Source organism: Salmo salar, chromosome ssa11, assembly GCF_905237065.1.
Source record: "Salmo salar chromosome ssa11, Ssal_v3.1, whole genome shotgun sequence".
Classification (NCBI taxonomy): Eukaryota; Metazoa; Chordata; class Actinopteri; order Salmoniformes; family Salmonidae; genus Salmo; species Salmo salar.
In genome coordinates this window covers 11,795,085-11,809,762 of record NC_059452.1, presented here as the reverse complement: position 1 = coordinate 11,809,762, position 14,678 = coordinate 11,795,085, and the positions used below count along the sequence as shown (strand labels likewise).

Below are 14,678 nucleotides of genomic sequence, written 5' to 3'. Positions count from 1 at the left end.
GGATTAAAATAAATAAATAAATAAATACAATATGAATATAGGACAAAAACACACATCCCAACAAGAGACCCAACACAACACTACATAAAGAGAGACCTAAGACAACAACATAGCAAGGCAGCAACACATGATAACACAGCATGGTAGCAACACAACATCACAACAACATGGTAGAAACACAACATGGTAGGAGCACAAAACATGCTACAAACATTATTGGTCACAGTCAACAGCACAAAGGTCAAGAAGGTAGCGACAACAATACATCACACAAAGCAGCCACAACTGTCAGTAAGTGTCCATGATTGAGTCTTTGAATGAAGAGATTGAGATAAAACTGCCCAGTTTGAGTGTTTGTTGCAGCTCGTTCCAGTCGCTAGCTGCAGGGAACTGAAAAGAGGAGCTGCAGTAGATAGGGCTGCAGTAGATATCTCAGATAGGGGGTAGTGAGGCCTAAGAGGGTTTTATAAATAAGCATCAACCAGTGGGTCTTGCGATGTGTATACAAAGATGACCAGTTTACAGAGGAGTATAGAGTGCAGTGATGTGTCCTATAAGGAGCATTGGTGGCAAATGTGATGACCGAATGGTAAAGACCGTCTAGCCGCTCGAGAACACCCTTACCTACCGATCTGTAAATTATGTCTCCATAATCTAGCATTGGTAGGATGGTCATCTGAATCAGGGTTAGTTTGGCTGCTTCGGTGAAAGAGGGGTGATTACGATAGAGGAAACAAATTCTAGATTTAACTTTAGCCTGCAGCTTTGATGTGTGCTGAGAGAAGGATAGTGCACTGTCTAGCCATACTCCCAAGTACTTGTATGAGGTGACTACCTAAAGCTCTAAACCCTCAGAGGTAGTAATAACACCCGTGGGAAGAGGGGCATTCTTCTTACCAAACCACATGACCTTTGTTTTGGAGGTGTTCAGAACAAGGTTAAGGGTAGAGAAAGCTTGTTGGACACTACGAAAGCTTTGTTTTAGAGCATTTAACACAAACTCTGGGGAGGGACCAGCTGAGTATAAGACTGTATCATCTGTATATAAATAGATGAGACAGCTTCCTACTGCCTGAGCTATGTTGTTGATGTACATTGAGAAGAGCGTGGGGGCTAGGATTGGGCCTTGAGGTACTCCGCTGGTGACAGGCAGTGGCTGAGACAGCAGATTTTATGACTTTATACACTGCACTCTTTGAGAGAGGTAGGCCAAAGACCCAGGCCAAACCAGGCCAAAGACCCCTAAGAGACACCAATACTCCTTAACCAGCCCACAAGATTGGAATGGTCTACCGTATCAAAAGCTTTGGCCAAGTCAATAAAAATAGCAGCACAATATTGATTAGAATCAAGGGCAATGGTGACATCGTTGAGGACCTTTAAGGTTGCAGTGACACATCCATAACCTGAGCGGAAACCAGATTGCATACCCGAGAGAATACTATAAACATCAATAAAGCCAGTCAGTTGATTATAGACAAGTTTTTCCAACACTTTTGATAAACGGGGCAAAATACCGTATACCACAAATCCCCAAGTTGCCTTATTGCTATTAAAAACTGGTTACCAACAGTAAACAGGTAATATTGACTCATACCCGTGGTATACGGTCTGATATACCATGCCTTGCTTACTTGCTATCTGTCTCATGTTGTACCGATCATCAACAAGAACAAGACTGAATTCTGTTGAATTGTCTAGTCTAAATTGTTGTTAGGAAGATGTTGATGTTCACAGGAATCTCCAAATGCTATGTTGAACGAGCACCACGGATGAAGGAGGGGGAGGAAAATGGACAGCTTCTTTCTACCACACCTTCACCAAGTAATACAATGTTTGCTTCATGAACAATTGTTACATCAGAAATAAAGACAGAATTATTTTAGTTTATTCTGTTTCTAATGTTTTTTATTCCTGATGTGAGTAATTTTGTATTGTTTTGAAACATTTATTAAATATATATTCAGTCAAAACTCACTTATTATTTTATGTTTGCTAAAATAATGTATGTTTTGTACTGTTACTTTTTACATACTGAAACAGTCTCATTATTTTTGAGCAAGACTATGGTCAGGGAAATGTCTCCTGTAAAGGTCTACTACCATTTTTAAAATGTTGTAGATGAATGAAATTAGCACCTTTTTTTAATAGTTTGTTGCTACTGTCTGGTTAGGAAGTGGGCAATATGGAATACATTGGAGGAGGATGGGAGAATTCATGAGAAACCAGAACTTGCACCCTGGTCCTTTCCTCCTCTGCCTCCTTAACAGTTTATAAATTCCTTTTTAGAAAACATTTTAATCCAGCCTTTGTGGTTTGGAAAGTACAGTGACTATTATTGCTTTAATTTATTTATCAAACAAATGGGGTTTTGGAAAAGTAGGTACTTTTCTCAAAACAATCCCATCTGGTGGATGGAAAGTGTCATCATTTGTTTTTTCACATGGACTTAAACCTCACTTCAGACAAGGAAAAATGATGGATAGCTAATTAAAATGAAGCTACATTTATGAATTATGAAGCCTTTATGTGTTTTTTTTCCAATACATAAATGCTTAAATTCTAGCAAATAAGTTTTTTTCGGCAATTATCCAAAAACAACTACAAAAACGCCATTACTTACCTAATAGGCTGAACAGGTATAATAAACGTGTGTAAAAATGACCATAACAAGCGTTCTAGTCACCTGTAAATGCACTCTGGACAGGTGTAAAGAACACGGGAACAAAAAATGCCATTTGACACTTGGAAAAAGCAAGTGCAAAATGATCATAACAAGTGTTCAAATCAAGTGTAAACACACACTGGACAAGTGAAAAAATATCACGTTTGCAAAAAATAACATTTGACAATTCAAAAAAGTAAGTGAAAAATTATAATTACATTTCATACAAAGGTCAGTCAGGTGGGCAATTTCTTATAAGACTCCAGAAGTGGAATGAAAATCTGACCTTGAATTATAGGCTACACAATTCGCATCCAATCAAATACTTTCTGTATCTTCCTTGATGTGGAAAGTTGCTTCTACCTGCAATATTCATTTAAAATCTCTATATCATTTCCACTGGGCATAGACGTCAGTTCAACGTCTTGTTTTGATTTACATTTGGCTAGTTGTCAACTAAGGTCAATTCAACGTGAAATCAACAACAAAAAAATCATCATGTCATTGGATTTAGCTCTCAAAACTCGGTGACAAAAATATGAAATTATCTTATGATGATGACTTTTTGCAAATTACATTTGTTTTCCACGTTGATTCAACATTATCACATATATTTGTTTGGGTTGAAATTACGTGGAAACAACGTTGATTTAACCCGTTTTTGCCCAGCGGGGTGTGTAGGGAGCACGAATTTGTTCAACTCAACACTGAGCCAAAGAAAGTTAAGAGCTTCCCTACACAACAGTAGGCTACTTATCTCAGAGAAGATGATGCTCTTTGCTGATTGGCCCCGCTTCGTTTCCACCCGCGGGTGCTACTGCTGCTTTACAGTCTGCCGGAGCTGACTGTCACTGTTCACTATAGAGAGCACAGTCAGCACTCCGGCGATTTGCTACCTGTTTCAGAAAGACGCACGAGTGCGCTTTACCTCTCCATGCACAGCCAAATGGACCCGGCGGACTTGACGTGATTATATGTAAAAGGCACCTAAAGAAATTAGCAATGTCTTACAGTTGCATTATCCGCTGCCACAGGTTATTACTTCTGTGTTTTCTGAGGAGGTAACAGAGGAGGTATTGCATGCCAACATGGATTGCCTTTTTCTTTTGATATGGACTTTGCCTATCCCACTTGTCAGCTGCACATCAGTGAAGATTTTATCCACTCTGTGGTTCTGGAACACATTGAAGGCAGGTGACAACTGTATAATCAGATATACGTTTAAATTGCAGTAGGCTGCCTGTTACACTAAACTGTTGCGCATGCTGTGCCATTAACTTGTTCCTACCTGTCGTTTTGCAGACGCTGCATATCTACTGCTCACATTCCATTTACTCAGTTTCGTCCACTTTTGCCAGTGACACCAGTGGACTGAATCACGGTTCGTATTTTGCACGGGCCGGTTGTTTACTTCTCTCCATAACTGATAAGAAAATGTTTACTAACAGCATTGTAGTCTGCAACAGTCTGTAACTTTTATAATCCTTTAGAATGAAACAATAACATAGCTACTGTTCAGAACTAATAAAACGCATTACTTGTATTTGGTGTGTCAGGTTTATCGATGAGTCGCCAGGTAAAGCGCTCATGGTGTCTTGCGCTCATGGTGTCTTGCGCGCATACTGCCTCTCATCTTCTTGGCTGGTAAACTTTAGCCACGCGCCGGTGAAGGAATTCCCTGCAGAAGCGGCAGTTTCCTCCTTGAGCAGCCGGGTACGGGGCGGGTCTAGTTTAGATGATTTACATTCTTTGATTTACCAGTGAGAGTGGATGTGACTGTAAAAAACTATCTGGATTTGTTTCTGGGCGTTCCTATTAGGCCTACGTGGCGTCTGATACGGTTCCTCAATAATGGGTGTCTTCGTGTTCTTATTGAATAAATGTTTATTCGATCGATATAGGCTTTGATAGGGGAATAACGTTAACGACTTTTGGATCTGAAACATGATTTGATGATGTCTAATACTCCCCTCATAAATCAGTTAAATATTATGACACTGTTTGACCAATTACACTGTGATCAGTATAATTAGACTAGAGGGAATTGAGATTTGTGCAAATGCTTTGTGCAAATAAGATGAACCCATTGGATGTGGGTTTGGTAAGTGACCTTCTCTGTGGTTCTCCTCCAGATTATGTGTTTGTGACGCCAATTGAGGTGGATGCTCAGGGTGGGTATGTGTCCCACGATATGCTGCGGCGAGGCCGGAATAAGAGGTCCCTACCGTCCATGGGGGGCCCTGTACACTACAGACTATCTGCATTCGGGTGGGACATGCACCTGGACTTACAGCCTTCCATGGTAGTGGCAGAGGGCTTCACAGTACAGGTACTGGGGACAGAGGGCATCACCACATTGGCACAGGAGCCAGCCCATCAGGACTGCTTGTATCAGGGATTTATACACAACCTCACAGCTTCCTCTGCAGCCATATCTACATGTTCTGGCTTGGTAAGTGTCCCCTTGAGTCGTTACACTTTATCCTGTGTCAGGAAACATACACCAGTTTTTTTTTCTTGTGATTTAGACTTTTCATGGATTACATCTTGTGTCAAACCACCTTTATAATATGCAATGTAAGCAATGAAAGAGGAAAATAATGTGTTTGTGGGGGGGGGGGGAGTGGAGAAGAGACAGTTCTGTTTTTTAAATTGCTGCCCTTAGTGCCTCTCTCACTATTTCCTCCCTCAGGTTGGACACGCAGATCACATGTCCCACCCCGGACACTAGGCCTCCATAAAACATACCTTTATTTTTGCCAATAGCCTCTACCTCCTCTGCTGCCTGCTATTTTGTCCCTTGTTTGCCCTGCTTCCCCATTTCCCTTGTTCAGTGCAATTAAACCCAGGGTGAAGTTTCAGCCGCTTGGCTGGCAGTGCTAATCTTTGTATTGTCCCTTTCATTAGTAGTAGCTTCTCCACAATAAAACAGCAGTGACCCATTCTTTTAAAACTGTGCAAGGACACAATGTAATTTGGGAGCAGTAGCATTTGAATAGACTGGAAGGACTCTTTGATCTGTTTTCTCCTTCCCATTTTCTTTTTTTCCCCAAGGATGACCTGAGGGCCATCAGAAATTCACTTAGTCCATCGTTTCTTAAAATGTGCTTCTACTTTTAGATTTCAGACGGACAGGAGGGAGAGCTACATTCAAACACCTACTTTTACAGTAGTACATTAAAACTGAAAAAAGGGGAAGATCGAAAAAATGCACCGGAAAGAAGGTTTGTCTGTTACACTAAAAGAGTGCATAGCCTGGAGGAGTTTAACCCCATATGTCATTTCCCCTTCACGAGGAGCTTTGGATTAAGTACAAATGAGGACCCATTCATCCCCCATTGATCCTCAGCAACTTCTTTTGCCTGGAAACAGAGGATAACTGGCAGCCTGTTTGGGTGAGAGCTTGATTGTTTTTGTGCAAGAAGAAGAATGTTCATTCCAAGTTTGGAGTGGCGCTCCTAGGGGGGATGGTTGATCTCTCTATGGGCGTATGGAGGCCCTCTTTGTGGTAGTGTACAGTAGGTCCCCACTGCTGGCACACAGACAGACAGGCTCACGGTCCGTCAGTCTGCCCACGCTGGTTCTCTTAACTACTGTTTGACAGCATCATGCCCCTAGCAGATGGAGGGGGATTCTGTTTTTAAATCAAGAACAGGCAGACTCTGTATTAAGACCGGGGATAGGGGATTTGCTTAGTAAATCCTGAATAATTTAACATGGTGTTTTTAATTACATTCCTCATGAGAAGGACATGTACTTCCTTTGTGTGTCAATAGTGTTTTCTCTTTTTCTCTTTTCTGCTGACCTCAAATGACTTAAAGACACCAGTTTTTTTTAAACTAGTACAGCTATTGCTGGTTGCACACAGGAGTTCTCTGCCTGCATTCTCTGGTACCAGAGGTCACGGTGGTTGACGTCAGTCACTCTCTCTTTCAGGGTCGTGCTGGTCTCAGTTCCTCTGTAGTGCAAGTTCAAAACTGCTCTCCCATTCCTCTGTGATGCAGGGAGAGATCAATTAGAGCTCTGCTGTCCTCCTCAGGCCATCGCTCCGGACACTGGGTGACAGAGCCAGCCCTTCCTCACAAGGACCAGTCCCCAAGAGCTGAACTGAACTCAACAAGAACTGTTCCAGCCCACGACCAGTAGGCTTGGATGCACTCTCTGAGACCTTCCTTAATATGTCATTTATTATCTTATTGGACGGCGGGAGCATTGGTGTGTGGACCAGCTATATTGTTTGGCTGTTGAGCCATTAGATTGCCCCTTCAGCGGATTCCGGCTCTCTGGCTAAGCGTGTCCGACCATGACAAACTCGACCAGGACCTTTCCCAAGCCCCCTCTTCCACATTAGGGTGCGTGTCTCTCTAGTCTATACAGTTACAGCCACACCCTTTAAAGTTGAAGTGTTAGCTGAGAAAACGATGAAACACGCTTCTGATAAGACTTCACGTTCGTCTTGGGCGCATATTTTATGTGGTTGAAATAGTCTGCTTGCATAACAGCGTCAAAGATAACACGTTACGCACGCATTCACGTTTTCTCAAGAGATGCTGAAAGAAAGAAATCCGATTTCACCACTCCTGTTGCCGAGACAAAATTAACATTTGTTGTATAATTTTACAGCAAGAAATGCATAATTCTGCAAGAGTTAATGTTTTATTACTCTACATGTGAGAGGTTATAGGCCCTACAGTCAGTGTCCATATTTCAGTTAATATTCCATTTAACCCATATGAACCAATTAGGAATATTCTGTTTATTTACAGATACAGGGATACTCGTGAGTGGGTGCATGTAAACAGCTTATCCCGAGTAAGACCAAAACCGGGATATGAGCTATCATCCGGAATACAGGGTGCATGTAAATATGGTCACTGTGTGTCATCTCTCCTTTCAGTGTTTCCTGTGGTATTAAAGCAGGTCACTTTCTCTTAGGTAACCACATATATTCTGAGAACACGTTTTTTGTTGTTCTTTGCTTTAGAAATTAGCCTGAGAGGGCTAGGTGTATTATTTTCCCACAACCCCTGTGGAGTTGTAGACCTGTTCTAATTAGGGGGGTAATTGAGTCTGTTTGGATGTGTACTAGGGGTCTTTTTAATGACCCTCAGGTACTAGGGGATGAGTGTGAAAACAAACCTCCCCCTTTTCCGTTTCTTTCTCTCATTCCCCAGCTTGTTGCTCTCAGACACCTCAAAGCAAGTTGTTTATTTAGTTTAGTGCCTTATTGTTGTCGTTGACACCCTAACGCGTGGAATACCACTCAGGGACAGTTGTGATGTCCATTAACAATGATCTGAGGGAAGGAAACATTTCAGCAAACATGCACATTTGTCTTTCTCGACGAGGTGTAAGTCGCAAGACGTTTCTCTGTGTGAAAAAAATACACTCATTCTCTTCCCGTGGTGTGGTATTGGTCATTTAACCGGTTTATTGGGATTTTTAAAGTCCTACATATATTACAAAACATGAGTTATAGGTGATGTGGTGGCCATAAATGATTGTCCTGAAGTTAACTTTTCTCTGGAGAGTATCATATTTAAATGCTGTGCACAGGCCTGAAATAAACAAGATGGCTGTAGATCAGTTCTTTCTCAGCACCTCATATGACCTACTGTAAACCACAACTCTCTCTGCTCAGTGTCCCATGGGCTCCATCTCCCCACAATGGGCTCCATATGGATGCAGGGCATACAGGGAGTAGGGCTGAGCCTGATACATGAGGAGGGATTCTTAGGTAGGGCTTTGGGCATTTGTACTTGTCCATTTTCATAAGAGGACTGGACAAATTGGAACGTCTGTTGGGCCTCTGTAGTTACAATGGCTCCCTCGTCCCTCTCATAACTCATAGGCTGTTATGCCACATACGACGTGAGCCGGTCGTGTTGTGAGCGCTGCAGAGGGCGATTCCCTGGTGGTCTCTGTGGTGACAGTGATGTAGTGCCCACTGCTAGATGCCAGTAGGAGAGGGAGCCAGGCCCTCGCCATTCTGCTCTTGTCACAGGCTTGGGTTTTCTCACGCAAGACGAATGAGAAGCGCTGAAGTGGTCGTCACTTCAGAAAGCAGAATCCATACATATTCCTCGACCCGTCTGTGTCAGCACAGTAGATGCAGTACAGCTTTTGTTAGACAATATGTTATTTTCCAACAGTGGTTCTGGCTTGTCATCAGATGAGGATAGTGTTTTGACCGGTATGGCTGCTTTAGTGAACATTTTTCTCTGTGTATAAGACGTGCACAAACATGGTTGCAGAACAAATCAAATCAACGTTTATTGGTTGCGTACAAAGATTTTGCAGATGTTATCACAGGTGCAGCTAAATGCTGGTGTTTCTAGCTCCAACTGTGCAGCAATACGATGCAATACAAGGCAATACACACATAATCCAAAAAGTAAAAATAAAGAAATTAAGAAATGTCATAACGAATCCAATTAACAACCCAAATAGCACTGTAACAGTAATCCAAATGCAATCTCTACGTATCTACACTGGATAAATTTACACAAGATATTCTAGGAATTATATGTACAGTTGTAGATATACTAGAGTGAGCTATGTCAAGAGTCCAGTATATAAAAAAATATGCGGTGTGCATAAACAGTGTAAATAATATGAAATGTACAGTATTAGAAATATTAGAATGAGAGAATAAATGATTGAAATAGACAGAACAAAACCCAATAGTAAAATGGACAGAGTTGCAGGAAATTAGCTTCCGGATGTGAGTCCAGAATCGAAATAATATATATGTATGTGAATGGTGTGTATTGACAGTATGGACAGTATATGAATAGAAAAAGTGTGTATAGCAGTAAATATTTATTTTAATTTTATTTAACCTTTATTTTATCAGGGAGTTATACTGAGACCACGGCCTCTTTTACAGAAATTACAGAAAATACACACATCAAAATATAAATACAAAATGCAAGCAGAAAGAAAAAGCACATTCATCAGTAATAAGGTCCCCAATCAGCTATATAGGATGAGCCATGACTAGAATACAGTATATACATATATAAAGTGGGTAAAACAGTATGTACACATTATTAAAGTGACCAGTGTTCAATGGCTGTACAAGGGCAACGGTCTCTAAGGTGCAGGGTAGAGTACTGGATGGTAGCCGGCTAGTGACAGTGTCTGAGGTTCAGGGCAGGGTACTGGAAACAATGGAAATAGTAAAGGTGTTAGCTAAATTGAACACAGAACCATATACAGTATATCCCATATTTACTTTAAGATTCTATCAATTTCTCTTTTCCCCTCATATCCTTTTCTTCTCTCTATTTCTGACCTCTTGTGAGTTTGGGAGTGACTGAGTGCCAGAAATAGTGGACTTCCCAACTTGGCCACCTGCAGAGAGTCATCATCCACTGTCAGAGGAAGTTACTTGGTCGCAACTGGTCTGACAGGAAAATGAGTTGAACCTTGCCCATTCGATTCAGCTGATAAGGGGGCTGTATAACATCATTACCCATGGTGTTTCCAGGCCCACCTCTGCTTTATTTGGAGAACAAGGGCTGCTCAGTGGGTGTCTATGCTCTTTAAAGGCAATTAGTGACGCCACACACTCTGTGGAATGCTCTATGCTAACGCTGAGGCAAACTCAAATCATTATGGGCCAGGTCGAATGATAGACATGGAGACATAGGCCGCTCACACAGAAGTGGGCTGTATTTTGGACTGATAATGGCCTGTATCCTTTTACCATAGCTGACAGAAGCTGAGTGATGTGGATGCTCTGGTCTGCATTCGCCGACACTGTGGTCACATGTAACGCTGAGCTGGAGTGCAGATGTGTTTTAGAGCTTTATAATCACTGGCTTTGGGTTTCTCACACATCTCTCCCAGTCTTTAACGGCATGTAAGCACTTACTACTTTAAAATATAATGTCATGGTTGGGAGCCTTAAAAGCAGCTACAGTTTACACAAAGACAAACTAATTACGTTTTCCCCCGCGACAGATCCTAAGGAATGAGCTATAAATTGTGTCCCGTACTTACACTGAAAACATGCATGGTCGAAATGTGTAAGGTTACAGTATGTAGTCACAGGCCTCAGAAAACCACATGAAAGCAAAAGCAAAGTCATGTTGTAATAGCTTCCATAGGGAAGTCGTCTGAGACCATTGGTGTATTAGCTAACTCTCAACATGTAGACTGTTGGGTTCGGAAAACTGTCGACTCAGAGTAACCATGTGCATGTTATCCTGTGATCTGAGAATGGTGGTGGGGGGGAGAGTCGTCTGATGTCTGCAGGTCTGAGGAGAAATAGACTGGCATTTAACAGAGGACATCTCCCTCTAATCTGTGTAACTCTTACAAGTGTACATTTAAGGAGATCACTAGAGGTCTGCCACATCAATGTGCCAGCTTTCCCTGAAGTCTGAGGACCTGGTGTCTCTCTACTTCCTGTGAAATTCAATACATCTCAAGTTCTTTTCAGATGAAATATGTTGTCGTGAATATCATCCATTTAACAGCATGTTACTATACATAGCAAAACATGTATTAAATGCATTGCCAGAAAAAATACAGTATATTGAGGTATTAGTATCTAATATGACTGATATTTTACGGCTACGAGTATGTTTATGTTTTCTTTGCATGTTGTCCCTTCAGTGTTGTACTTTTACATTTCATCTTACAGTTCTACTAGTCTTCGCAGGACTCTCACATACATACAGTTCAGGCAGAACAAGAAGAGAGACGCACCACATCTCGACAGATGGAATCAATTTCCTCCCATTATCAAGCATACTGCTAACTGCTGGAAGATGTTGATAGATATTTTATAGTAAAGTGTGGTATGTTTCTGAGACAAATGGAATACATGTGTGATAATTGAGTGGGAGGTAGTGTGTGGGGTTGGCAGACAATGGGAAGCGCTAGCTAGCTAACAGTAGATTTGCTCCAGGGTGTTTGTTAACTTTTGTTGTGGGTTAAAGGGGAGGAGGCACATTACAACAGGAAGTGGCTAGCGAGATTCCAGGCTAATCTGCTAACAGACTGTACACAGATAGAGGTTAGAACCTGGAAGAGGTTCTTTGTCTCCTCCATCTCTGTCTCTTTTACAGTTTCAGTCTGTGTGAGTAATTCTGTCGCTTACAGATTTGTTAATGCCACAAGCTTAGTTCAGGGAAGCTTTACAAAACAAATGCAAATGTTAAAAATGGGTTCACCTCCGATGAACTACTACTACTACCACCACTGCAAAAATGAGCAGAAAATATATATCTTTATTGATGTAATGCATAGCAGAGATTTATACAAATAGCATCCATATATCCATGCATAGGCCTATATTGCTTGACAGTTTGCTGTGAGTTAGTTGGTGAGATCCCTAAACTCGTCAGTTCAAAGGGCTGGAGCAGGCACCAGACTGACCAGGCTGCCAGATCTTTACAGTGTAGTGGAAAAGTGTAATGAAATGACAGTGAGGGTTGCACTCAAGTCTTGTGGCTATTCAGTCAGTGGAATAGTTTCTAAATCCAGTATAGCATTGTGTATCCTCACCATGTTTGTCAGTGACTCCCTGCTCTCTGTCCTCACACTGTCTACTCCTAGATTATGGCCTGTGTCGAGGGCTAGCTCTGGCTGGTTCATAGGGAGGGGTCCTGGCTGTACGGTTATTCTTTCTCTGTCTGGACACAGTGTTTTAAGGCCTGTGGGGCTCTGCCGAAGTCATGTTGGTGAACGAGGAGGAAAATGTGACACAGGAAGGCAAGGCACACAAGGTACCCTGTGGCTAGGCCAAAATAGACGTCACTGCATTTAGTGTAAACCCCCTTTTGATTGAAACCCATCAGTCGGAAAGAGAAATCACTCTGCCTCAACAAAGCACTGGAGCAACACAGAGAACGAGGCTGACAGACATCGACGGACGCCCGAAGCCATTACTGCCCATTACTATCATGGGAGAAACAGAACCAAGTTTGACAAGAGCCCCTGGGTCACACACAGGGCCTTTTGATCCTCATCAGGGGAGGAATGAGCGATACGGGGTGGTTTGGTGGTTCTGTCAGGTCCTGGGGGAAGAGAGATGGATGGGATTATGGTGGACTTGGCCTCCCCAGAGTGCCCCCGTTGTCCCCCTGTCCTGTCCCAGGAGGTGGGAGTCTGGGAGCGGATGCCTGTGCATGGTGGCAGTCTGCCATGACCCGCCACTGTTTTCACAACAAGAGCTTCTGCATGGCTCCCCCTTTGTGCGCCTGTGTTTACTTTGCCACCTGCTAGTCTGGGGAAATGTGGATCAGGAGGGTGAAGGGGGAGGTGGGTGTCACACATAGAGAATGGACAGGGGTCATGGGGTGTGAGGGGTTTGGGGGGTGTGGATGACAATGCACAGCTATTTGGGCTGGATTTGGAGAGTAGGAGGTGAGATTAGATGGCATTCCATGGCCAGACGGAATGTGTGAGGTTCAGCACTCTAGTCAACGATCTCAGACATGGTCAGAGAGTTGAATGAACTGCTTAACTTGGTCATCAAATGGGAGAAAGGACAGAGGTTTGGGGAAACCAAACAAAAATGAAATGGCTGCATTCACCTTTCTTCACTCAGTTCTTTCTCTGTCTCATGAAATCACATCATCACATAAACGAATGACTAGGTAATTCATAATAATAGTAGTGCTGACCAAAATAAAATATTTTTTCCCCCCCTAGTCTGCCAATGCTTACAGTCCATTCACCATTATCCCTCTGTTTGTAAGGCCAGGTGGATACATCCTGCTCCCCAGCGCTGTCTAACGCTCTCTTACCCTGCTGACATAAACATCCACAGCAGTGAACTGATGGTCTGTCAGAGGCCAGGGTGTTTATCAGCCTGTCTGTTTGGTAGCTCTGCCAGGCGGAATAAACCAAACCACTGCCTCTTCATTCTACAGCAACATGACACATTTCACGGACTGCGATAAATGCATGCTCAGCTAGCACAGCACAGGGAACTCTTCCAGAACTCTTGGATGCGGTCGTTGCTGCCAGATTAATGTTAACTGTGTTCTTGTCTTATATTTCAAATCTTAAACTAGAGTGCTGTTGCAAATTGCTCAACTTTAACTCATTCAAAACTACACTGAACAAAAATATAAACGCAAAATGTAAGTGTTGGTCCCATGTTTCATGAGCCGAAATTAAAGTTCCCAGAAATGTTCATATATGCACAAAAACCTTATTTCTCTCAAATGTTGTGCGCAAATTTGTTAACATCCCTGTCAGTGAGCATTTCTCCTTTGCCAAGATAAGGCTCGGGGTCAGGGCAGGCAGAATGGTCAGAACCGGGGAAACTAGGAAACAGAACTTGAGAAAGCAGGAAGATGGGAAAACACACTGGTAAGACCTGACAAGACAACATGAACTGGCAATAGACAATCAGAGAACACAGGAATAAATACACTGGGCATAATGAGGTAGATATGCAAAACCTGGAGTAGGGGTCGAGACAAGCACAAAGACATGTGAAACAGATCAGGGTGTGACCGTAACAACCCCCCCCCCCCCAGGGGCGCCACCTGGTATCCTACCTGGGTCCATAACTGGTTGACCAGGGTGCCAGCGTTGGAACTCAGCGATGAGGCCTGGGTCCAGGATGTCCCATGTGGGGACCCAGCACCTCTCCTCCGGGCCATAACCCTCCCAGTCAGCAGGTACTGGAATCTCCTTCCCCGCGGTCGAACCTTCAGGAGGTGGCTCACCGTGTACGCCGGTTGGCCCACGATGAGATGGGGGAGAGGGGTGGGCCCTGGAAACAGGAGACAAAGGGCTGGGTTTAATCCTAGACACGTGAAAAGTGGGATGAATATGGAGGGTACGGGGCAACAGAAGATGAACAGCCAAGGGGCTAATGATCTTGGAGATGGGGAAAGGTCTGATAAAGCGGGGGGAAAGGTTTTTTAATTATTATTATTATAATTACTTTTTTTTTTTATTGAATCCAAAACATACAATATACTTGCAGTGAAGCCGCTCAACAACTACATCACACCAGTCATCTAACAGACTTCTATTCAGA

General features: G+C 42.8%; 1 protein-coding gene across 1 annotated transcript in view; it reads left to right on the top strand.

The window, feature by feature from the left end:
* The first annotated feature begins 3,468 nt into the window (after positions 1-3,468).
* Positions 3,469-14,678, top strand: part of adamts18 (ADAM metallopeptidase with thrombospondin type 1 motif, 18) — a 53,264-nt gene continuing 42,054 nt past the window's right edge. Inside the window, exons 1-3 of the mRNA XM_014126501.2 lie at positions 3,469-3,855; positions 3,968-4,046; positions 4,798-5,117. Of these exons, the coding sequence (XP_013981976.1) occupies positions 3,754-3,855; positions 3,968-4,046; positions 4,798-5,117 (501 nt within the window). The 5' untranslated portion in view covers positions 3,469-3,753. The remainder of the gene's footprint in view (positions 3,856-3,967; positions 4,047-4,797; positions 5,118-14,678) is intronic.